At 58.6% G+C, this 22,998-nt stretch overlaps 8 protein-coding genes across 8 annotated transcripts; 4 read left to right on the forward strand and 4 right to left on the reverse strand.

Moving 5' to 3' along the window:
- Window positions 1–176: 176 nt before the first annotated feature.
- On the reverse strand, window positions 177–2,044 carry WHR41_04816 (uncharacterized protein). Its single transcript, XM_069373422.1, has 5 exons — window positions 1,638–2,044; window positions 1,519–1,573; window positions 970–1,456; window positions 650–913; window positions 177–586 (listed from the first exon to the last, which is right to left on the reverse strand). Exons 2-5 carry the CDS (start codon window positions 1,529–1,531, stop codon window positions 577–579), a joined length of 774 nt encoding a protein of 257 aa, XP_069229246.1. The 5' UTR covers window positions 1,532–1,573; window positions 1,638–2,044; the 3' UTR covers window positions 177–576.
- Window positions 2,045–2,460: 416 nt separating this feature from the next.
- On the reverse strand, window positions 2,461–3,750 carry WHR41_04817 (uncharacterized protein; the record flags this gene model as incomplete). The annotated part of the gene is made up of 1 exon (XM_069373423.1): window positions 2,461–3,750. One exon carries the CDS (start codon window positions 3,748–3,750, stop codon window positions 2,461–2,463), a length of 1,290 nt encoding a protein of 429 aa, XP_069229245.1.
- An 819-nt stretch (window positions 3,751–4,569) lies between these two features.
- On the forward strand, window positions 4,570–6,288 carry WHR41_04818 (uncharacterized protein; the record flags this gene model as incomplete). Its single annotated transcript, XM_069373424.1, has 1 exon — window positions 4,570–6,288. The coding sequence occupies one exon, from the start codon at window positions 4,570–4,572 to the stop codon at window positions 6,286–6,288; it is 1,719 nt and encodes a 572-aa protein (XP_069229242.1).
- An 879-nt stretch (window positions 6,289–7,167) lies between these two features.
- Window positions 7,168–8,400, reverse strand: WHR41_04819 (uncharacterized protein; the record flags this gene model as incomplete). Its single annotated transcript, XM_069373425.1, has 1 exon — window positions 7,168–8,400. The coding sequence occupies one exon, from the start codon at window positions 8,398–8,400 to the stop codon at window positions 7,168–7,170; it is 1,233 nt and encodes a 410-aa protein (XP_069229241.1).
- Window positions 8,401–8,619: 219 nt separating this feature from the next.
- csnB (COP9 signalosome complex subunit 2) lies at window positions 8,620–11,043 on the forward strand. The gene is made up of 5 exons (XM_069373426.1): window positions 8,620–8,804; window positions 8,855–9,077; window positions 9,130–9,525; window positions 9,577–9,676; window positions 9,735–11,043. The coding sequence occupies exons 1-5, from the start codon at window positions 8,761–8,763 to the stop codon at window positions 10,451–10,453; spliced, it is 1,482 nt and encodes a 493-aa protein (XP_069229128.1). The 5' UTR covers window positions 8,620–8,760; the 3' UTR covers window positions 10,454–11,043.
- Window positions 11,044–14,525: 3,482 nt separating this feature from the next.
- On the forward strand, window positions 14,526–17,400 carry WHR41_04821 (uncharacterized protein; the record flags this gene model as incomplete). Its single annotated transcript, XM_069373427.1, has 7 exons — window positions 14,526–15,032; window positions 15,151–15,237; window positions 15,290–15,353; window positions 15,409–15,671; window positions 15,728–16,005; window positions 16,055–16,597; window positions 16,657–17,400. The coding sequence occupies 7 exons, from the start codon at window positions 14,526–14,528 to the stop codon at window positions 16,781–16,783; spliced, it is 1,869 nt and encodes a 622-aa protein (XP_069229129.1). The 3' UTR covers window positions 16,784–17,400.
- Window positions 17,401–18,026: 626 nt separating this feature from the next.
- On the forward strand, window positions 18,027–19,532 carry WHR41_04822 (uncharacterized protein). The gene is made up of 2 exons (XM_069373428.1): window positions 18,027–18,737; window positions 18,804–19,532. The coding sequence occupies exons 1-2, from the start codon at window positions 18,134–18,136 to the stop codon at window positions 18,956–18,958; spliced, it is 759 nt and encodes a 252-aa protein (XP_069229130.1). The 5' UTR covers window positions 18,027–18,133; the 3' UTR covers window positions 18,959–19,532.
- WHR41_04823 (uncharacterized protein) lies at window positions 19,415–21,332 on the reverse strand. Its single transcript, XM_069373429.1, has 3 exons — window positions 20,530–21,332; window positions 20,169–20,452; window positions 19,415–20,103 (listed from the first exon to the last, which is right to left on the reverse strand). The coding sequence occupies exons 1-3, from the start codon at window positions 20,653–20,655 to the stop codon at window positions 19,545–19,547; spliced, it is 969 nt and encodes a 322-aa protein (XP_069229131.1). The 5' UTR covers window positions 20,656–21,332; the 3' UTR covers window positions 19,415–19,544.
- Window positions 21,333–22,998: the final 1,666 nt, after the last annotated feature.

A 22,998-nucleotide genomic window follows, 5' to 3' on the forward strand; every position in this document is an offset into this window, starting at 1 on the left:
AAGCCATGACCGGTTCATCATCTGCGCCTGAGACATCGAGAAATCCCGCACCGAGACATGAACCAAAATCGTCCGTACTCTTTGTGAAGCTTCGTATTGCCTTGCAGACACTGTTGTTGGGAACAATGTCTGTAGGTAAATTCACACAGCCGGCATCAACAGAATTGAAAGAAAAGCAGAGACGCGAAAGATGATATTCATCAGTCTGAGCATAGATACATTACGTTCAATCAAACCTAGCGCACTAAAATGTACACTCCAAACAACCATCGCACCGCCCTTTCCCATCGTCAAAGGCGTAAATTAGATCAACCATATCCAACCACCAAAAAGGAAAGCGAAAGACCCCCCTTTTGCCGTCATCGTGGATATCGTTCGTAGCCAGCTTTGGCGACCGCGAGCTAAAACTCGCTTGGCCCAAAAAAATTCCCAACTCCTCGAAAGGAGGTATCACTCTGTTGTCGTGTATAGAGATTCAAGACATTACGAAAAGTCGCCGTCCTCCTCCTCCGTCTTCGTACATTCTCGCTGCACGTATGTTGCAGTATTATGAGAGGTATTAACAAGGTGTGTGGTTTACTCGTACCTGCGAAGCATGTCAGACACTTTCGCGCGTGTCAGGGATCCCTGTCGCGAATCGGATACGTACTCGTCCTTGACGCGCCTCTGGCTCTCGGTGTCGATGAAGCTGCCGCGGCTGCGGGTGCTGCGGGTGCTCTTCTTGCGGCCGAAGTAGGACTTCTTGGTGCTGCGGCTGCTCTCGTTCTTGCCGACGCTGCCGCCGATGCAGAAGAGGATGGTCGCGATGAAGAAGCAGGCGAAGGCGGCCCAAGTGAAGCCGTAGGCGTAGCGGCCGAGGCGGGCGTCTTGGCCGGCAGAGCGGAAGGCGTTGCGGCCGATGACGGTCCAGGCGCTGTGAGCTTGTCAGTATCGTGGTTCGGCGCAATTGTGATAATCGGCAGGACGTACGTCATGAGAGAAGCAGCGAGAGCCTGGAAGAAGAGAGCAAGAGCGGTGTTGAGGCCAGTGAGGTATGCGCCGAGACGGAAGCACAGAGCCAGGACACTGGTGAAGAAGGCGACGACCGCAAAGAAGACGGCGATGATGTAGAACGCGAACATGAAGCGGCTCAAGTAGTAGAACTTGTCGGTGCCGATGAACTGCTGAGGAACGTTGTTCTCGGTGCCGAAGTTGTTGGGAGGGTCGAAAGGAAGGGCGGCCTGAGTGCCACGGCAGTTTGCATTGCGTCCATTCTCTGCACCGCAAAGCGCGAGGAAGGTCCATCGGGTGGGGTTGCCATAGTCGCTGCGTCCACCAGAGATGCCGCCGGTGGTGGTCTGGAGGAAGTAAACATCGCCAACGGGGACGCTGTTGGTTGCACCGGAGAGGATGACGAAGAATTGCAGCAGGATGCCGCCGGCAAGGATGATGATGGCGCAAAGGCCGAGGATGGGACCTGGATGGTCACGTTAGAGCTTCGTTGCATTGCGCAAAGGTACTGTGGGTGTTGTGGCTTACGTGCGAGGGCCATGTCTGCTGTGTTGTGTTGTGTGTCGCGCAGAGAGCTAGGCAGCTGCGGTAAACAAATCAGCGAAGCTGTCCGGGGTGCTGCAATGAACCGCGCAGAGTGTACTCACTCGTCTGAACGACAATTAGATGATGCGTAGGAGTAATATACAGAGTAGAGAGAAAGCGCAAGTTGACGGGCGTTTCAGGTGTGCGGGAGGAGGCAGCGGGAGGAAGAGGTCAAGGATGGAGAGAAGTATAGGCGCTGCGAGGTGACGTCGGCCTCCCTGGTGTTTGTCGGGTGCTTGGACTCGGGCTTGGAGCGTGCTGGCGTCAGTCTAGCACCTGCTCCGCGCAAAGTCAATCGCCGCGGGAGATTCGTGGTACGCGGGCGCGGCCAGGCGAGACCCCAAGAGGACAATACTCAACAGTAGCGGCAGTGTCTCTGTCGGCGGCGTGGATGGCGCGGTGTTGGTGCGTACGGTTCCTTGTTTACGTCGCACACCTCACGCTGGCGCGCGCGAATTCGCAGGCAGCTCGAATTCTGGCCCGCGCAGGTTCAAAGCAAGCAAGCAGCCGCTGTCGTCATGCGATTTGGAAGACATCTACGCCGCTGTGCGTGCGTGACCCGTCGAAATGCCGCGACAATGACGGCAACACGGCACCGGCCGCCCTACTCCCTGCGCAGATCAAGCATTCCTGCGCACCGCCAACATTGTCTGTCACGTGGAATGGATGTCGTCGTGAAGGACGCATTCAGCAGCGCCACAAAGGAATGACTGCATCTTCAGGTGTCCGACGTGGCAGCAGCATGGTCGCTCGCAAGGAACAGCCCTCCTAATGCCTCGGTGATCTGATTCAGTCCCGCGAGGTAATAATTCGTCTGAACTATGTCTATGAAGCCCGTACCAGGTGGTAGCAGTGCGCATCGACAGCGCTTGGTCTAAGCAAACTTTACTTCTGATCAACACTCGCCTGGACTCTTGCTCGCAGCAGCCATTGCTTCCACTGCGAGTCGGCCAGGACGCTTCTGACACGCGCCTCGAGCCATTCCGTATTGCCCCAGAATCCCCAACTCGCCTGGAAACGCAGCCAGTCCACGAGTGCAGTCTCCCAGTGCCGCACAAATATCTCCCACTCATACTCCCGTTTCCCAATGTCTCTCAATCGCTTCCAATACCTCTCAAGCAGCTCCTTCTCGCCCTCCTGCATCGTCAGAACATCCGGCACATCTCCCCCCTCCACCAGCATACCCAACGGCACCGAGCACGTAAACAGCTTCGCCAGATCGCAAACCCCCAGCCCCAATCCAACATACTGAAAATCGTAAAACGCCACCTCCTCGCCCGTCGCGCTCGCGAACAAATTCTCCGACTTGACATCCCCATGTATGAGCGTCACGTAGTCCTCCACCGCCCCATGCCCATCCGCACCCGGCGCCAAAACCTCCGCCACAACCTCCGCCACACACTCCCCATCTCCTTCCCCGTCCACAGCCTCAGTCAGCGCCTCACTCCACTCCGACCCCCCATCCCCCACCAGCGAATCCCACTCCTCCCTCCGCGTAGCAAGATACGTATATCCGCCATTCAGCCAAACTCCCCTTCCCCCATCTCCATCTCCACCTCCACCTCCCCTCTCCAATTCCTCCAACGGCGCCCTCACCAACCTCCCCCTCTCAAACTCCCCAACCCTCCCGAAACTTCTCTCCCACCAAAACCCATGGAACCCCGCCAACCAGTCCAGCGCCGCGTACGCCTGCGTCGCATCCAGCGCCTCGCGCTTCCCGCCCGCGACGGGGAATTCCTGCTTGAGATCGCTGAGCAGCAGGGCCGTGGTCCGGTTTCCGTCCGGGAGCGGGAGAGTCGCGCTCGCGAGGCAGTCTGCGACGGGGATGGAAGCCGGGAGCAGCGGAGCCAGGTGCGTGTAGAAGTGCGTTTCGGCGGCGTAGGAGAGGAGTTTGCGGGTGTGGGATTCGGTGGGGGGAGCGCTGGAGGGGGTTGGGGGCGGGGTCGTGAGTTTGAGGATGTAGGATTGGGGGGTTTGTTGGTCGAGGGGCGTGGAGAGACCGGAGTCTTTTGGTTTGGAGGGTGCGGTGGTGTTGGGTTTGGGAGCTGCGGTGAGGCGGCAGATCTGGCCGTAGCCGGCCCAGAGGGATTGGATGGGGGTTAGGGAGAGGAGGGTGAGGTTTTTTGTTGCGAGGAGGTCGGCGGCGATGGCCTCCGGGGAGGGTGGAGGTGTCATTGCGGGTGGTGTAGGTGATTTGATGTATGAAATATAATGGATGATGGTAGCGATGATCAAGACGAGAAGAGAAAATGAGAGTGTGTGTTGTGAACAGGACGGAAACATCCGATGTAGCAGTGTATGAGGCTTTTCAGCAATAAATGAAGAATCTATAGTCAAACATTTTACTGATATGGTCGGAGCTTTATAAAGCGAGATGTGCTTCTTTCCTTATTGCCGTCGCCGTGGCAGGCGTCCATACGGAGAGGTCGTCAAGAGTCGTCTTGCCTTAACCCTAACCCTAAGCTTCATTAGCCGTAGTGGTCGCAGATGCCTCACATATAGAACATCCTTACAGAGCGAGATTTGTCTGCTGGGATGAAGTTGCTCAGCATCTCCGGCAAACATATCGAAAGCCAGCCTACATGTAGATATCTACCCAGGTACTCACAGCATCTGTCAGCGGAGAAAGCAATTCCTCCTCACGCCGCCTATCAAAGGCCAAGAATGTCGCTGACATCTTCTCCGCGGTCGCCCGCATCAAGCCCGCAGCAAGCCAGCCAACAGCCAGCCAACAGCCCCAGCAAAGGCCGGTCTCGGCGTTTGGGCCTGATAACGCAATCGCGGGGCGGCCGATTCAGCAAGAAAGATTTCCCATTCGCCTCCCGCCCGCCATTTCGGTTGATAAGGGAATAGGAAAACATACAATTGCCATGTCTGCTTGACGGATGACTCTCGCTTTCGTTCCTTTTTAAGACCTTCACTCCCTTCCCTTCCTTTGGCTCCTTGGTGTATGTGGCGATTTGTTCTATCTGTTGCTCTTCACACTCCAACAGCATGACTCCCGCTCTTCTCACTGCGGTAGATTCGACTTCTCATGTACACCTGATCGTCGGCTCCAACCCTCTCGCCGGCGCACGCTGCAGCAAATCTCTCGAAGTCGGCGCGAAGCCGATCGTTATTGCCCCGGACGATGGCAACCTCCACTACGGCCTGGCCAAGCGGATCGAAGAGAACAAGGTGCAATGGATAAAGAGGGAGTTCCAAGAGGATGACCTTAAGACGCTTGGACGAGAGGAGGTCGACGGCTTCGTCGATGCCGTCTTTGTGACTACTGGCGGCAAGACGTCATTGGGGACACAGATCTCGACGATCTGTCGGAGACTGCGCGTGCCGGTAAATGTTGCGGACGCGCCCAGTCTTTGCACTTTCAGTTTGTTGTCGACGCACACTTCCGGACCTCTTCAGGTTGGTGTGACGACGTCAGGGAAGGGATGCAAGCTTGCTTCGAGGATCCGCCGGGAGATTGCTTCTGCTCTTCCCGCTGATCTTGGACCTGCTGTAGAGCGATTGGGTACTGTCAGGAGAAGAATTTGGGAGGAGGACCACGCGGCAGAGATGGCAGGAGACCCAGAGGCGGAGGAAGACGAGTCCGGACAGACCGCACAATTCAACAAACTCGTGACGCCGACCGACGTCGAAGCAGCCAAAGCACGACGCATGAGATGGCTCGCCCAGATCTGCGAATACTGGCCTTTGCGCAGGCTTGCCGCCATCACCGACGACGACGTGGACACCATGCTCAAGTCCTACAAGCAAGACACCGCAGCCGCCGTCTCCTACGACAGCAAAGGCCTCCTTAACCCCGCCACTCTGGACGCCCGCTCCAAAACCGGCTGCATCATCCTCGCAGGCTCCGGCCCCGGGCACCCCGACCTCCTCACAACCGCCACCCTCAAAGCAATCCGCAGCGCCGACCTCATCCTCTCCGACAAGCTCGTCCCAGCGGGCGTCCTCGAACTCGTCCCGCGCCGGACCCCCGTCGAAATCGCCCGCAAATTCCCCGGCAACGCCGACCAAGCGCAGCAAGAGTTCCTCGAAATGGGCCTCGCCGCCCTCCGCGAGGGCAAAACCGTCCTGCGCCTCAAGCAAGGCGACCCCTACCTCTACGGCCGCGGCGCCGAGGAGTTCGCCTTCTTCCGCGAGCACGGGTACATCGCCACCGTCCTGCCGGGCATCACGAGCAGCCTCAGCGCGCCGCTGTTCGCGCGCATCCCCGTCACGCACCGCGCCGTCAGCGACCAGGTGCTCGTGTGCACGGGCACGGGCCGCAAGGGCGCCGCGCCCACGCCGCCGGACTACCTGCCCAACCAGACGGTCGTCTTCCTCATGGCGCTGCATAGGCTCGAGGCGCTGCGCGATAGCTTGACGGCACATAAGGCTGCGCCGTGGCCGGCGAGCACGCCGTGCGCGGTCATCGAGCGCGCGTCGTGCCCTGATCAGAGGGTGATTCGCACGACGCTGGAGTATGTTACGACGGCTGTGGAGGAGGAGGGGAGTCGGCCGCCGGGGTTGTTGGTTGTTGGGAGGGCGTGCGAGGTGCTGGAGAAGACGCCGCAGAAGTGGGTTGTTGAGGAGGGATTCACGGGGCTGGAAGTTTTGGATAGTTTGGGAGAGGGAGGGAAGGGTCTTGATGCGCTGCGGGAGCAGTTGGTGACGCCGGGGTTGGAGGAAAGTGGGGATCCTATGAGGATGGCGCAGCCGGTGGTGGTGTGAAGGGGGAGGAGGCAATGATGTACTTGACGGCCGCTGCAGAGAGCATTGTTTTCAACGAGATACCCAAGCGATATAGACTATTAGACTTCAACATCCAACATCGACATCAACCGATTTTAATCCTCACAATCTCAATCACAATCAGCCTTGCTCATCCTATGGACCGTGTCCACGAATGGCGTGCGTCATGAGCATGGTCGTGGAAGCCTGCAGAGGTGATATATCCTAACGCCGATGTAGGGTGGAATCTTGTAGCCTTCAATGAAGCATGATTGAATCACGATATTCTTTAGATGAATTTATATTCAGCTTTAAGCCTATTCGTTTAGAAACCAGAGTACTTTACGCTCGTCGATTTGGCAGAAACGAGAAACCGCTGACCCGCCCAGAAGCTTGAAAACCGCCAGTGGCAAAACCTTAATTCCTAACCTCACTTCACCCCCACGCCCAGCCCAGCCCCTCGACCCCACGCAATCACGTGCCACGCTTTTCACATATATATTGTTGCGCAGTTGCGTATGACATAACCAGAAAGCACGAGTAGGCGATTCGGTCATGTGGCGCAGTGGAAAGCACTATAACGGAGACCCCCCGGGGTCGGCCTCGCCAGTCATCGAGGACTGCTGCCCTGGCACACCCACCGAAAGCAAAATCCGCCTTAACACCGCGGGTTTTCTTGACACCCCCCGAACGAGGTGGGGTGGCTCTTTTGCCGGGTTCGAATCCGGTGTGCGGCGACTGTTTTTCCTTTTGTTGGCGGTGATGCTGCTTTTTCAGCATCGCAAATGTGTAAGAATTGTTCCACAGACGTGGCATCATTGTCTAGCAAATAGTATGACGAGAGCTCAAGACAGTACGACTGGCGCATGGTGACAGCTTTCAATACTCGTCGCGCCCGCCACGCCCGCCGTGGAGTCTCCTCCCCGAATCGACATTCTCTGCTTCCTTCCGCATCCCACCAATGAAGCGGGCTCTGTCAGACCTCTTGCGGTCATCTTCCTCTCGCTGCTTCTCCTCTCTGGCGTCCAACTCTGCCAGCCGGGTCTTGCGATCGCCCTCAAGCTCTGAAGCGTTCGATTGCATGGCTGCCAAGCGCTTTTCACGCTCGGCTTGCTCTGCCGCGTCGTCACGTTTCTTTTCCTCAGGTGGTGAACGATAGGATTTAGACCGGTTGCCCGATCGCTCGTACGAAGGCGAAGGTCGGCGCCTAGCGTAGTCATCCTTCGTCGAACGATATGGTGATCCTGATCGCGAAGAGCCGGAGCGTCTTGGGCTGGGGTATGATTTGCGGTGCTCTTTACGATCATCGTAGTCGCGTCGTCTTCGTGGCGAGCGAGAGCGGGATGCGCTGCGATCTCTGTCGCGACGTGACCTGTGGCGATGTTCATCACGGTCACGGTCGTCGCGGCGCCTGTACGGTGATCTCGAGCGGGAGTGAGACCTGTGCCTGTCCCGACGCGAGCGATGTCTGTGTGATCGTCGGTCGTCCTCCTCGTCGCTGTGCCGTCTCCTCTTGCTCCGGTGGCCGTCATCGTCGTCTCTGTGGTGCCGACGCCTGTGCCTGTGCTTGGAGTCTCTCTTCTCATCGCCGCCATCTTTTCCCGCCGCCTGCGTGAGCATCTTCTTCCTCGCCGGATCATTCATCATAGCCTCGTACGCAGCCTGTTCCTGCCTCTTAATCGCCAGCATTGGATCACTCGCAATCTTCGACGCCGTGTCGCGCGCCGAGTTCGCATTCGAATTCAGCGCCATGAACCCCTCCTCCCCAGCATCCTTCTTCATCGCCGCCGCCTCCGACTTCTGCACCAGCCCGTCCAGCTTCCGCTTTCCCAGCAAATACCCTTCCATCTCCTCGCTCACGCCGCCAGCCCCAGGCCCGCCCGATCCAGGCCCATTATACATCCAGTCCACACGGTCCACGCGCTTCTTGCCGCCAGCGGCTTCCTGCAACTTCTCCAACTCCAGCAGCGCGCGCTCCTCCGCGCGCTCTTTCAGCACCTGGTCGGTCTTTTTGCGCTCCTCCAGGGCCTTATGTTCCTCGGCCCAGACGCGCTTCTGGTTGGACATGAGCACCGGGTGCCATGACTTCTTCAAATTGAGGTCGCCACCCATTTTGGCGACTTTGTTGGGTGTGTAGTGTGATGGATGGGTTGTGTGGCGGTCGCGAACTGGAGAGTGAAGATAAGTCCGCTGGCGGCTGGGAGGCTCGCTTGCGCTGCGCACTTGCCCCGCTGGCGGCGGGTCCTGCCGCGTTTCCCCGCGCTAGCGTGGAGCTTCGACATGGCGATTGCGACAGGCGTTTGGAGCCTCGAGCTTCAGCTTCACCAGACACCAAGCGACTTCACGAACCTTTGACGACATTTCTCTTCCTACGTGCAGCGATTGCTTTGCTTCACCAATTTTCTTCTGAACAATAAACACCTTCAATTTCGACACTGAAGATCCCTCTCACACCTGCCCGTCACCGCCACGATGTCTGACGACGATGACTTCATGCAGGCGTCCGATGATGAGAAGTATGAATTACTGAGTGACGATGTCCCAATCGGCTACTGACGTGTCACAGCTATGATTTCGAGTACGAAGACGACGATGATGCCGAGGAGGGAGGGGACGTGGACGTGGAAAACAAATACTACAATGCGAAGCAAATGAAAGCCGATGCACCGGAAGAGGCGATAGAGGAGTTCCTGGGAGTGCCGGCGTTGGAAGAGGAAAAAGGCGACTGGGGTTTCAAAGGCCTGAAACAGGCTATTAAATTGGAGTTCACACTGGGGAGATACGATAAGGTGGGTAGTCGGACAACTTACGTCTTGGGGCAAATGTTGACGCTTTCCACAGGCAGTCGAGCATTACACGGAGCTCTTGACCTATGTCAAGTCTGCGGTCACTCGCAACTACTCGGAAAAGTCGATCAACAACATGCTGGACTTCATCGAGAAGAATGCGGGTGACGAGGCGGCGAACCAGTGCATGGAGAAGTTCTACTCCAAAACACTCGAATCATTCCAGGCCACAAACAACGAGCGGTTATGGCTCTCTACCAACACCAAGCTCGCCAGGCTTTGGCTTGCACAGAAAGACTACAACCGCTTGACCGAGAAAGTCAGGGAGCTCCACAAGGCATGTCAGCGCGAAGACGGTACAGACGACCCCAGCAAAGGCACATACTCTATGGAAGCATATGCCCTTGAGATTCAGATGTACGCAGAAACGCGGAACAACAAACGCCTGAAGGTATGTCCGTCGATATCCTGAGTGCGAAAATCGCAACTGATCTTCTCGCAGGGCTTGTACCAACGCGCACTCAAAGTCCGCTCCGCGGTGCCTCATCCTAAGATCATGGGTATCATTCGTGAGTGCGGTGGAAAGATGCACATGAGCGAAGGTAAGCAATGGCAATCTGTGCAGACACGTCAGCTCATATTGACTAACCCAATCATCAGAGAACTGGAACGAGGCGCAAAGTGACTTCTTCGAGTCTTTCCGCAACTACGACGAGGCCGGATCTCTCCAGCGAATCCAGGTCCTCAAGTACCTCGTACTTACGACAATGCTCATGGGCTCCGACATCAACCCTTTCGACTCGCAGGAAACGAAACCGTACAAGAACGATCCTCGCATTGCAGCAATGACCGAACTCGTGGACGCCTATCAAAACGATCGAATTCACCAGTACGAGGCAATTCTGACGAAGAACAAGGATCTCCTCGCGGACCCGTTCATTGCGGAGAACATCGACGAAGTGACACGCAACATGCGCACCAAAGCCGTGGTTAAACTTGTCGCGCCGTACACGCGCTTCAAGTTAGATTTCATCGCCAAGCGTCTCAACATCTCGACCCCTGAGGTGCAGGATATCGTTGGCTTCCTCATCATGGACGGACAGCTGCGTGGCAAGATCAACCAGGATGCCGGGACGGTTGAGATCGAGAGTCGCGCGGATACAGATCGGATGCACGCCGTCGCGGACTGGACCAGCGCGATCCGCTCCCTGGCCTCCTTTGTACTCAACGAGAGCGAGGGTTTCAAGGCTGACGAGATGGGCGCCTCGCTCGGCGCCGGGCCCCAGGGGCTGTCAGCTGGGCCGGAAGGCTTCGCGCCCTCACAACGCGTCGCCGCCGGCGGTGGCAGGCGAAAGCCGCACCGAGCAGCAGGGAAATGACTTGCATGCGCGTCTTCGCCGTGAAGCGCCTCTTGCGCGAGATCCGCCAATCGATGACCCCGTGGCTCTGCGCCTCCAGGCTGCAGGCCCCTCCACTTACAGTTAGACGAATGATTCACGAAATACGACTCGACGGACAGTTGCACGGTGGCTGCGCGCGCGCTGAAGATGTGTCGCCTGCTTTTCCCACCACACAGGCGCGCAGCAGAGTTGCACAAGGCGCACCAGTCAAATTCCGCTGCGTTGGGAGACCGGGGGAGGCAGGAGCAGGAGCAGTGTTCATGCGGCGCGCGACGGCCGGACTTCTTCGGCGTGCTGTGCGCGACCTACAGCCGTCGTCGCACAAGGGAGCGAGCTGGGCTGGCTGGCTGCTGAGCGACATGCGCGTAGGCGGCGCTGGCTGGCTCTCGGGAGCTGCCATCACGCTGTGTGGCCCTTTTCTCCGCTCGCTCGCTCGTCGCTTGCACGCCTCGGTTGCTTTTCGCTAGTCAGGTCGCAGATAGCTAGCTAGGTCGTATCGTAGCAGAAACGCCGTGCGAGACGAGACAAAGGCCGCTTGCCTGCCTGCCTGCCTGTCTGCATCCCCCCCACCATCCTTCATCTCATCCCACAGTCCCACGCCCGGCGGTGCTCGCTCCGGAACGCAGCGCCCTGCGCAATTTAAAAAGAAAAAAGTCTCCCGACTCACGTAGCCTCCAGTAATCCCAGCCCGATCCGCTGCCTCCCCGTGCGTACAGTGGTCACAGTCAGTCAGCAAAGAGTCCCAGCACCGCGATCGCGAAACCCTGCCTATAGCACCCACTACAGCCAAGCCGCCCCGCCCGCGGGCTCGCCTATCGCCTTTCCGCAGAAACTAAATCTGCCCACGGCGCCATCGGGGCTGCACGACCCCTGCTCCCGGCGGGCCAATCACGACCCCGGTTGCCGGACGACATGCGTGCGTCGTGGGCTACGGCCTACGGCCTACAGGATTCATTCTGAGAGAAATCGCCCATCCCGCGCCCGCGCGCGCGCCACTGCCCGCGCGATCGGGTGCTGAGCCGGCGGGCTGGGCTGGGAGCTGGGATTTGTTAGATTGGACGTGTGCGGGCATGGGGTGGGTGCGGTTCCTTTGGGGGGGTCGGCAAGGTAGGTAGGTCGGTCGGTCGGTCGGGTTCTTCGGCTTGCTTTTCGGGGGTTCGGGATGCGTGGGGGTTTTTTTTTGGTCGGGGTTGGGTTGGGTGTGGGTTGGGCGGTGCGTTGGAATGTAGGGTAATGTTAATGTATTGGAAGGTATGGTTTGGATGTAGGTACTATGGATGCTGAATGCTGCTACTGGAAGGCCAGGCTCTGAAAGTGGGGGTGGTACCTCGGGGCCCCGGTGCCGGTGTTTTCTCATTTGCTGCGCTGTACGGTAGTTCCGTGATTGTGACAGATCTGATGCCGGGTCTTGACGATGACGCGGACGCACCACCAGCCAGCGTGCGGTCGTCGCCGGCGAACGTGTTGATCGGGTGTTCCTGCGCTGCGCCGTGCTGTGCTGTCTGCCCGTCTGTCTTATGGGCAGGGGTGCGTCGAATAACGCGTCGCTTGCGCGATCGCTTGACAGGCGGGCGTTTTTCCTGTGGTGTTATTTTGGAGCCGGTCCAGAAACCTGCAGGCCCGTTCGCCGCCGCCGTTTCTCTACGATCGCGTGGCGAGGGGCACATTCTGAGGACCGATGTCACTACTTGCGGAAGGTTCGCTGCGGCGTCTGCATCGACCTACTACTGCTCCCCTGCCGACCGATCCTTTCGCTTGCCGCTGCTACATGTACGCTCGTGACGTGGGGCGAGGTGAGACGTGGTTGGATCACCGCGGGCCTCTCCCGACGGCGCGCCGCCTGAGGGAACGGGGAGATCTGACTACTGATCAATTTAAAAATCGACGGGGAGCCCTTTCCCAGATGCATTGGCTGCATGCGGAAAGAGCTTCGCGATCCTGCCCGCTCGCCATCCTGGCCGTCACATCGCTCGCTTGGGCGCGAGACACAAAGAGAGGCGTCTCGCCCCGTTTCGACTATACTTGCCCATTTTCTCCGCCTCAGGGTGCAAGTGGAGAGGGGCAAGGCGTGTGCTTTCGATCGCTCGCCTTCCCTCGCCTCGCACGAGGGGCGTCGGGCTGCATCTCGTCTCGTGGCACGCGGCGGGTCGGAGAGACATGCGGACGGCGGCGATGAGGCTCGTTCTGCTACCGTCTAGCTGCATGGGGGGACGGCGTCTCCCGCGCGCGCGCGCCGCCGTGGGTGACGATGCGCCAGGTTCGACGGCCGCCCGGGGCCCCTGTCGAGCAAGGCAGGACCCGCCTGACGGGCGCGGTCGTGACACGGCGTCGGCGCACGCTTTTCTTGCGCGCGCTGTGCTGCGAGAGGCGCCGAATCAGCGCGCCGCGCGTGGGTTTCGGTGCCCGGCGGCGAGGGAAGTGAGACGTGGGCTGGGCTCGCTGCTGCTGCTGCTGCTTCTTGCGCTGTGCTGCAAGGCCCCGAGGGTGCGCCAATATGGGCTTTGTGTAGCCTCTTGGGCACGCCTGCGATCGATAGGTGGGCGCTTGGCCGCTCAGCTCGAGGGATCGTCTCGCTTGTGAGATCTGAGGAGGCCGTGCGGGTGGGAGCATTGGCTAGGGCTCTCGTATCGCATCTGCGATGGGTTGCGCGATAGCGAGGGCAGATCGGACGCCGGGGCGCCTCATGCTGGTACCTGGCATGAGGCCATCGGCTCCCACGCCCCGACCCTGAGCTTCCGGCGGCGGGAGGTGTCGATGTGGGCGAATGCGCGGTGGGGATGGCGGCGGGTGGAGCAGAGGGAGCAGCAGGGCAAGCAGGGCTTCAGGGCAGCGTCAGGCGGGTGGAGCGCGATCGAGATAGCTTGTATATCTGCGTCAAGACGCCCACGCATCCACGCCTGCATGACTGCGTCTAGGCTTGGGTCGCCGATCCGGGTTCGTTGCGCCGGTTTCGTTGTCCTGCCGCCAGGTTACCTACCCCACCAGCAAGGGCGGGCATCTGCTCGTCGGCTGCCATCCCAAGCACGCGCCTGTTTCGTCTGGCTGTCGTTCGTGGGCGATCCGAGCCTCCGAGCAGAGGCTGCTGGCATCTGTATCGTGCCGTGGGAGGAGGCGCCAGGGGCACCGCGTGCAGGGCTCTTGGGTCCGTCGGGGGCGTTTGCTCTGTCGCCATCGCTCTTAATACCCGGCAGGGCACCTTTCGCTCGTTGTGCTGCCAGATCCCCTCGATGATCTGGCTCTGCCTTGCACCATCCCGCCGGTACCTGCCCGACCTTGCTGATTGCTGAGTGCTGAGCACGCCAACGCCGACACGCCCGCCGGCCTGCCTGCCTGCCTGCCCGCCTGCCCGCCTGCCCTCCGCCTCGCCGTCCACCGCGCAACGGGAGGAGAGCGAAGTGAAGTGTGGCCTGGCCTGCCCTGCCGGGGCCCTTCATTCCAGCTCGCGGGCCCTGCCAGCAGCAACAGCAGCGCACACAGCAGCAGAGCACGCAGCCGCCGCATCGCACCACCAGCCAGGCCACACCACCGCACACCACCCACGCCGCCGCCCACCCACCGCCGCCGCCGCTTGCCCTGCCACCGGGTCGTCGAGCACGACGCTGCGACGTACCGCACCGCACCGCACCGCGTGAGCAGCGGCGTCAGCACAGCGCATCCGACCAGGTAGCCGGGACCGTCGCGCCAGTGCCTGCCGTGCCGTCCATCCTCCGCCCAGCAGCGCTCGCAGCTCGCAGCTCGCAGCCCGCAGTCCATCCCGCGCGCCGTCGCTGCTGTGGCCCGTCGCCACCGCGCGCACAGCAAACAAAAGGCCGCCGCCGCCGCGCCCGCGCGCTCTGCACCGGACCTCGCGAGTGCACCTGGCGGGCGAGAACGAGAGAGAGCGAGAGCGCGCTGACCGAGCAGTCCCCAGTCCCCAGCGTCCGTCTGGCCTCCGGCTGCCCTGCGCGTGCCTGTAAGCGAGCGAGTCGCGATCAGCGAACAGCGAGAAGCGAACGAGGCCCGGCAAGCGAAGCAGCCTTAGCACCACGCAAAGCCCCCGCCAGCCCGCACGATGCTGCAGCCCGTCGCGGCCTACCCGCCCTACCCTCACCAGCGCCTCCACCAGCACGCCCAGCAACACCACCACCTCCTCCACCGCCCGCTCGCCCACGATGTCTACGCGCCGCAGCCGCCCTACCACGCCCCGCTGCTGCTCGCGCCCGCATACCGCCCGCTGCACATTCCGCTGCACCAGCCGCCGCCGCAGCAGCAGCAGCAAACACCGCACGCATTGCCCGCCGTGCCGCCCAAGCAGCACTCGCAGCAGCTGGCCCTAGCGCACCACCAACCCACGCCCGCCTTCTCAACCCCAGGTTCTTGCCCTGAGCCCGGACTCCAACTCCACCACCAACACCACCATCCCCAGAACCACTCCCAGCTGCCCGCTGCTTACCCTCCGCGCCGCACCCGCCCGCCGCCGCCGCAGCAGCAGCAGCAGTCCACCATGGCCTACCAGGCTTCGGAAGAGGAAATGGCCGAGATGCAGCGCCTGAGCGCCGGCTTCGAGGCCGAGGTCACGGTACGTTTGACCATCGTCTGTTGATTCGCGGTCGATGCCGCTGTCTACGAGTGCAAACAACGTGCAACGAGCGAGCGACACTGCAAATGTCCATGCAGCCGTGCTGACTGTCGATTAGGGTCCGCTGGTCGGTGAGCGTCAGCCCAGCTCGGCCATCACCCAAGAGTACGCCGCCGCCGATACCACCTACCAGACCAAGACCGCAGTACGTAATACACCCCACGTGCAACTGACATCCCACTCACATCGACGCTCAGGCTCTCCCGCAGAAGTACTCTCACTACCGTAAGCTGAGAGGCGATGGCATGTGCGGCTGGCGAGGTGAGTGCAAACGCTCCCTGTGATGCTCGCTTCGACATAGACTGACCTCACTCAGCCGTCGCGTTCGGCTATCTTGAACGCCTGCTCTACATCGGTGACAGCGGCAAATGTCTCGAAGAAGAAGCCCGACTTCGCTCGCTGGCGAACGTGGTCAACAGTGCCGGCTTCGACCCACTCTTGTTCGAGGATTTCGCCGACACGACGCTGGAGCTGTTGAGGAAGGTTGCCAATGGCATCGATGCCGGCAATGGTGATGAGATTCTGCTCGAGGCTTTCAACGATGAGATGACCCAGAACTACATAATCACTCATTTCAAGGTCGGGATCACTGGATTCTGCGTGTTGAGGTGCTTTATCACTGACGCTCATTGCAGAGCCTCACCGCCGCCTGGATGAAGACCCATCCGGAGAATTACGCAGGCTATATGATCGGTCAGACCGTCGACCAGTATTGCGAGGCACAGATCATGCCAGTGAAAGCTGAGATTGAGCACCTGGGGCTCAGCGCCCTCAAGGATGTGCTCTTGAGCCCCGCCTCTCTCGCCTTGGAGGTCATGTATCTGGACCGTAGCATTGGCGATCAAGTCAATCTCCACCGCTTTGACCCCATCAGCGGATACACTGCCGCCACTGTTCGATTGCTGTACAGGCCGTGAGTTGCCCTCTAAATCACACGCAAACTGCCTACTGACAATCCCAAGCGGCCACTATGACCTGCTCTACAAGTACGAAGACGTTCCACCTCCGCCTCCATCGAACGAATCTGTCGCGGCCTACCTTTCGCACAACGCTCCACAACCGCAATACGAATCGATTGGCGATTACAGCGATGCCGCTGACAACCTAATGTTCATCCCTGGCATGTCGATCGCACCGTCTTCAAACGGCTGGATGTCGGGTCCTGGCTATGGGTCTGACTTCTTCACAACTCCTTTTGCACCACTACAGACCTGCGCTCCATCGGTGCCAACGCCCGTGGCGCCAGCTCCTCAGCCGCAGATGCTGTCACAAACGACCCCGCAACCTGCTTATGGTGCCGGAGCACAAGCCAGCCATGTGATGCCGCCAACGCAGATACCCACTGAGCTTGCCATCCGTTCGATGCCACATGCAGAGCACGCTGGTGTCCCGCCTCTGAACCCGAAGGCGGACGGGCCCTTCAGGCCTTCCCACTATGAATACGAGGCGGACTATTTGCAAACGATGTCACACCACATGCCATTGACGACATCGATCTTCAAGAAGTAGGTCTCGTGAAGCTTTGCGCAGTCCCCCACGTAACACCGCGCTAACAATGTCTCAGCTCGCACTTCAACACAGCACACTTTCAAAACCCCGAGTTCCAACCAGAGGAGTGGCGGCCCGACGACGAATATGTGACCAACAACAACACAAAGGCCGCGTCGCGCAGCCACCGATCCTCCGGCTGACCGACCCCTCCCTGCCACCCAACACCTTGTATCAATATCGCACCGTCCGACCCTCCATCCCCGAAAACCCACCCTACCAAATCCAAGGGAAAGCTCCGGCCCGCGCCTCGCACAACCGTCACACCACAGTCGTCGGTCGGCTCGTTGCATAACCCCACCCTCGCCTGCCTTCTCCTGCTGTTACCTTCACAACTGCACGCTCCTTTACCAACAACTCGACACTCGCCCCTTCCCGGCCCGACTACTCGTCTGCCCCGGCCGGGGCGACTAACGACGGCTTACGACCAAAGACTTATCCACCTCAGGGTACCTAGAGCGTGCAGACTTATACCGGAGATTTTATGTTTTGTTTCTTGGGGTGGTGGTGGTCTTGTATCTACCTAAGAGCAAGCATGTCTTAACTCTTGTCGCCGGGCCTGCTTCTCCGATCCGGTCCGCCAGGTGTTTGATGCCCGTGTGCGTCCTGCGAGGCGGGGTGTCTACCTAGCCCGTCGAGCGGTTGGACTCTGCTCTGCAAGACGCATGAAACGCTTCGCGACCGGGCCCCAGAGTCGTGACTACCCGACCCAGCTCCCCGGTGCACCCACCCTCCTTTCTTTCTCCCTTGTTTGTTTTCTTTTTCCCTTTTTTTTTTCTCTAATCTTCTTACTTTCATCAGAGGGTACCAAAGACGGCAGTATAGATTAGCATCGCTTACACGCTGGCGCGCTGGGTCGTCGCAAGCCGATTTGCGCCGCGCACGCAGGGGGACTTTCCTTGCGAGGTTCTGAGCGTGTGTGTTTGTGTGAGTCGGTTTTGCGTCCATCCACGGCCATGCCTGGAGGAGACTGAGGAGTGCATGGGATACGATAGTATGCTATTAATGAGTGTATTGAGGTTAAGAAAATGGAGATGCAATTTTTTGGGGAGCTCGTTGTTTCCTGAGGTATCATTCTAGAGATGATGTTGGAGTGATTGGGTTGAGGTTGAGATTGTGATTCGATGGTTTGTATCCTTAAGCACACCTCACCATGCTGGTGAAGCCTGAAAAAGTGTCGCATTCTGACACGACTAATAAGTGCGATAACTTGGACGGTGAGACCTCGCAATATAAGGTATTATCTTTGGTCCAGCGCAGCGAACGTCGCCGAATGTGACGTACCCCGCCGCGGGGTGTGGTGGAGGATTTTTGGAAACGCGCGCCGCCAGCTTCGACGAGCGAATGCCCGCTGCCTGAAAGGACACATCATCCGACCTCTCTACCAAAACAACCTCCACCTCCACAAACACCTTTAAAATCACCTCTGAAATCCCAACGACCACCTACATCCGCCCACCTCAAACCAAAACCCCCACCAAACCCCGCCCAAAATGAACATGCCCGACATGCCCATCAACGTCCCCATCGACGACCCCAACGCCGACACCGAATGGAACGACATCCTGCGCGCGAAAGGCGTCATCCCCGAGCGGCCCGAGTCGCCCACGGCCAAAATCACCGAAGCCCTCGAGCAAGCGCGGCAGCTCGCGCACGAAAACCGCCTCGAGGGCAAGGAGCTCGACGAGCTCGACGCGCTCGAGGACGACGAGGACGACGCCTTCCTCGACGCCTACCGCCAGAAGCGCATGGGCGAGATCGCACAATTGCAGGCGGCGAGTGTGTACGGCCAGGTGTACCCCGTGCAGAAGCCGGAGTGGGCGCGCGAGGTGACGGAGGAGAGCCGCAAGGCGTGGGTTGCGGTGTTGCTGACGAGCTCGTCGGGCACGAACGCGGAGTCCAGGGTGCTGGTTGAGGTTTGGAGGGAGCTGGCGAGGCGGTTTGGGGACGTCAAGTTTTGTCAGATTCAGGGCGATTTGTGTATCGAGGGGTATCCGGATCGGAATTGTCCGACGGTGTTGGTATATAAGGATGGGGATGTGAAGAGGCAGATTGTTACGCTGAGGGAGTTGAGGGGGGATGAGACGAAGACGGAGGGTGAGTGTATATCGTGATGGGATGGGTGATTCGGGATTGAACGCTGACTTTGAATTCGTTTTGCAGATGTTGAGAAGCTTCTTACGGGCCTTGGGGCGATCAAGGTCGGCGACTCGAGGTTGACGCAGAGGCATGTTGAGGATGTTGAGGAGAAGCAGTCTGGCATCAAACAAGGGAACCGCCCACCGGCTGTGGAAGACGACGACAGCGATTGGGATTGAACGGTCTCACAAGGGCAACAGTATATTCCGTCTTCTGACAAACTTCACTACGCTTTCGTAGCTATGCGGAGCCTCCGATGATCGCTGGTACGATACAGGCGTATTGCCTTTGTCAGGTGATGAGGGCACGAGGAGCAGTCGGACTGCTATTTCTCACTCCTTGCCGGAGCGAAAGCTGTGGACACGCGCAAGACCAAGCGCAACCCTCCAATGTGGATAACTATGGCTGTCCAGGGCACCTGCGTGAAAACGCAAAATGACGCGGCAGAATCAGTAATCTACGTCCGAGAGGTCTGGACAGTATCTGACCTTTGGGAAATGATGAAATCGTTGATCTACTAAAGGATACATCTCTCCCGTTGAAAAGGGATTAGAGACCCTGCTATGTCGATATATATCCGCGATAAAGACAATACACACCTCATTGATCGCAACGCCTTCACACCTAACTCCAACCAAAAAGAAGGCCGTATTTTCTCTTTTCTTCTGGCCAGAAAATCCAAAGAACATTGCCACCGATCTATAGCCCAACCCCGCCTGTCCAGTATTCTCCAGGCGAACGCCACAACAAAGACATTTCATGTCCTCACATCAGCTCATCGCTACCCTGAGCTCCGACCTCTTCAATTACCCTCCTAACATCATCCTCGTCAAACATCGGCCCCATCCCGTCGCACCTTGCCAGACTTCTCAACCTCTCGAACACCTCCCCGATATCCAGCGTCTCCCGCGCATACAGCGGATGCGACTGCACCAAATCCCACGTGGCGCCCGCAGAAAGCAGATGCGAGTCGCTCCGCGGCGACGTACCGCTCGACTGCGTCGACAGCAGACCGTTGGCCAACCGCATGCGGTCTAGCGAGGGTTCCCCATCTGAAGAGGAGGCTGACGAGACGCTTTTGGCTGTCGTCGAGCGCGAGCCCGGTAGCGAGCTGGGATCGTCGACGAAACTCGGTGGATGATGGCGGCGCGGGGACGATGAGGCAGTGGCTTTGAGGATCTCATTCTCGGTCTGCGTGCGCTGGAGCAGGAGCTTGAGGCGCTCGTTGTCGGATTGCAGGGAGGTGGTCGTTGTGGTCAGGAGGGTGAGTTTGCTCTCGAGGTCGCGGACGTGGCGCTCTTTGCGTTCGCGGAAGGCTCGTTGGCTGTGAAGGGTGGTTGTGTTTAGTCCAGGTATTTGATAAGGGTGAGTGGGTGGGGAAGAGCTCACGCTGCTCTGTTTTGGGCTTTCCGTCGCGACTGTGCTGGTGTGAGAATGTCTTTTTCGACGCTGTTTGATCGCCTGTCGTGTCTTGGTGAGGTGTCGTTATCGGTTTCGAGGGCGATGCCGCTGTCCATTGAGCCATTGCTCAGGAGCTGCTGGCTGGGTGGCGAAGCTGAGTTGGAGTTGTTCGGCACGCCTGGGAGGCTATCGCTTGCGCCAATGGTCGTGTCAAAGGCGTAGTCGAAAGCGGTTGGCATGAAATTGCTAGTTCCGAAGGGTGTCTCCATGCTCTAGAAGTGGCAAGTGTCAATTCTGCATTGAGGCTTTCTTGGAGAAGCTTATCGCTAGGCTCATGGCGATCACCTACTTGTACAGCTCCACTGTTGTCATTGCTCTGGCCGTGTCCGAGCACGTTCGGTTCACTTCCAAAGCTCAAGTAGCCGTATGTCTGCGGGGCTTGTGTGAAATACGTATCATATTCCATAGAATCCATGTTATGGGGCCCGCGACAGTATGTCGACCACGTTGACTAGCTTGATAGTGTCGTTGCTCAAAGTAAGCTGATGTACAGTGAGCGTTGACAACCAAGCGATGTGCCTGTTCGATATGACAGAGATTGATCGGCGTAATGGTATGAATTTCTCAAGCGAAGGAGGATAAACTCCAGAGCGAAGCGACACATAACGCCTTACGGTCATACCTCCGGGTAGATAACAGGCGGCATAGCGACTCGAAAGGCGGTATCAATGCCGCAACTCGCGCCTTGCCCGCCGCCCTAGCTGTCGTCGTCAGACAGCTTACAGAGGTAGCTCAATAGCTCGGTTTGCCTTTAGATGCTCGTTCCCCGCTCGAACCGCACGGCGAGTTGGGGACTCTGGCGCAATGCCTCCGGCGCAGGAGTTCAGGTCCGTGACAGCATGCAAGCCACATGCAAGCGTACCCTGCATGACCACGATCCTCATGAAGGCCTGCCAACCATGCGAAGATGTCGACTTCCGCGAAATAGGCGTTTCGGCCTTGAACGATTACGGCACCGAGATGGCGAAGCGCGGAACCACCAAATACCACCGCGAGGGATGAGTGATATCCTCACTGGAAGACCTCGGTTTGGCGGAAGAGGCCGACTATCCGTGGCGCTTGCCTAGGATTGGGCACCTTCAGCTGGTGTTTGAAGGTGTCCAACCAGGACGTTCAAATCAATTGTGGCTGCAGGAGGAGCTTGCGAAGTCAGCATGATCCTGGCGGCAAGCACTTTGCTGACTTCGCAAGCGAGCGCGCCCTTCCACGGCTTACGCCCGGAACAACTGTGATCCGCAGGGCCCGCTGCGACCGGAGTCGGAATGTGGACAAGGCTGACGGTTTCGTGGCATGCTTTCGCAGTCCGTGGCTGTCTTCTCTTGCAGCTATCAGGCACTTGGCGAGGCTCCGGGCAGTGGACCCGTCCTGTGGGCGGCAAAGAGAACTCCGAGATTCCAAGACACTCTTTCCCCAGCATAGCAGCTCACTCGAAAGTTGAGACCCGGTATAGCCTCGTTAAAAGACGGGATCCAAGTGTTTCGGGGTCGCCGACGGCCAGACTGACGACCCGTCATGAAGAAGTCAATTAGTGAAACAACTCCCAGTGTCGGCTTCTTCCAGTGAAACCAGAAATTCTTCAGCGAGAGAATTGTCCAGACCAGCGGTGACACCGGCTAGTCCGCCTAAGCCGCCATCCTTCCGTGAGGCAGATAAGCGAGGTATATTGAAGACGACGATTGGATAGTTTCGACAGTCGGGGGACTGGAAACTCGAGAAAACAGACTCTCGGTACGCCTACCGACGCTAAGAAACCCAGAGCTGCGAAGTAAGCAGATGACAGTGAGGCGAACGAGAAAGCGAGGTAACGTCGCGTGCAGCTCGAAGCCTCCTCAGAACACGTGCCATAGTGGGGTACTGTACCAATCCTTCGGCTAAAACAAGGATCTCTTAGCGGTTAACATCCCACATGCTGGGGAAGATCTCACGGCCAAAGCACCGCGGGTGCCCTTCTCGAAGACCTTTACTCATCGAGTTCTGGATGACTACTCGGTAATGCCGGATGATTGTTTCGGCAGACGAGCTGCAGCGGGACGAAATGGGAAGACTTAAGTATCAAGGTCGCACCGGGAATAGGCCAGAGTCCTGGCCTGGATGAACGCCGTATTTCCCTCGCTGTAAATCGGCCTGTTTCACCAATGAGTCGCACATGATGCCTTATCTTACCAATATGTTTATCTTTGGGTTCTTCAGAGCACCATGTGAGGTGGGGCAAGGTAATGCTGGTACGCATCGTCCTTTTTTACTATCTTTCCCGAAGCTCGTTTTCCGGCAAGTCTTCACCCAGGACATGACCGCCGCACTACTCCAGCTCCCTCAGAACGTTCCTCAGCTAGAGGCTCGAGCACCACGTGCCAGCGACCAGTGTTTCGGGGGTCCAGCCGATTCCATGCTCAAGATGTCCAGTCAGGTGTAACCTTCAACATACGCTCTTTCTTGCTAGCTTCTCTCACACTCGATGAGCATGTTTCGGTAGCAGCTCCATGTTAGTTCGATTTGGGATATCCAGGCAGGATCAACACCACCATATGCAATGCCGCTCCACCCTCTGCATCGTGTGTTGTCTGAAGCCTTCGATTCATCTCAGTCACCGAACCCCATCAAGTGCCAGCGCAGCACAATGTGTGGAGCCGACGGCCACGACAGCACGCAGTGCAACCTGCAGCCCGCCTCCCAGGAGGATCAAGTCCTCCTGCATCCCCCGCTTTCGCCATGGCTCGTATATCTCACTGACATGATGAACCAGAGCCTCGGTGCGCTT

This window comes from Cladosporium halotolerans, assembly GCF_011745625.1.
Source record: "Cladosporium halotolerans strain TM138-S3 chromosome Unknown Sca16, whole genome shotgun sequence".
NCBI classification, from domain to species: domain Eukaryota; kingdom Fungi; phylum Ascomycota; class Dothideomycetes; order Cladosporiales; family Cladosporiaceae; genus Cladosporium; species Cladosporium halotolerans.

Excerpts from the sequence above, each read along its gene's own strand:
- WHR41_04816 (XM_069373422.1), bottom strand. Across the intron at positions 914-969 it reads CTCGCTGCTTCTCTCATGAC|CGCCTGGACCGTCATCGGCC; the intron begins GTACGTCCTGCC and ends ACAAGCTCACAG.
- csnB (XM_069373426.1), top strand. The coding sequence starts at position 8,761 with ATGTCTGACGACGATGACTTCATGCAGGCGTCCGATGATGAGAA. Across the intron at positions 8,805-8,854 it reads CAGGCGTCCGATGATGAGAA|CTATGATTTCGAGTACGAAG; the intron begins GTATGAATTACT and ends GACGTGTCACAG. Across the intron at positions 9,078-9,129 it reads CACTGGGGAGATACGATAAG|GCAGTCGAGCATTACACGGA; the intron begins GTGGGTAGTCGG and ends CGCTTTCCACAG.
- WHR41_04822 (XM_069373428.1), top strand. The coding sequence starts at position 18,134 with ATGAACATGCCCGACATGCCCATCAACGTCCCCATCGACGACCCCAAC. Across the intron at positions 18,738-18,803 it reads GGATGAGACGAAGACGGAGG|ATGTTGAGAAGCTTCTTACG; the intron begins GTGAGTGTATAT and ends TTCGTTTTGCAG.
- WHR41_04823 (XM_069373429.1), bottom strand. The coding sequence starts at position 20,655 with ATGGATTCTATGGAATATGATACGTATTTCACACAAGCCCCGCAGACA. Across the intron at positions 20,453-20,529 it reads ACAACAGTGGAGCTGTACAA|AGCATGGAGACACCCTTCGG; the intron begins GTAGGTGATCGC and ends TGCCACTTCTAG. Across the intron at positions 20,104-20,168 it reads AAAGCCCAAAACAGAGCAGC|CCAACGAGCCTTCCGCGAAC; the intron begins GTGAGCTCTTCC and ends CACCCTTCACAG.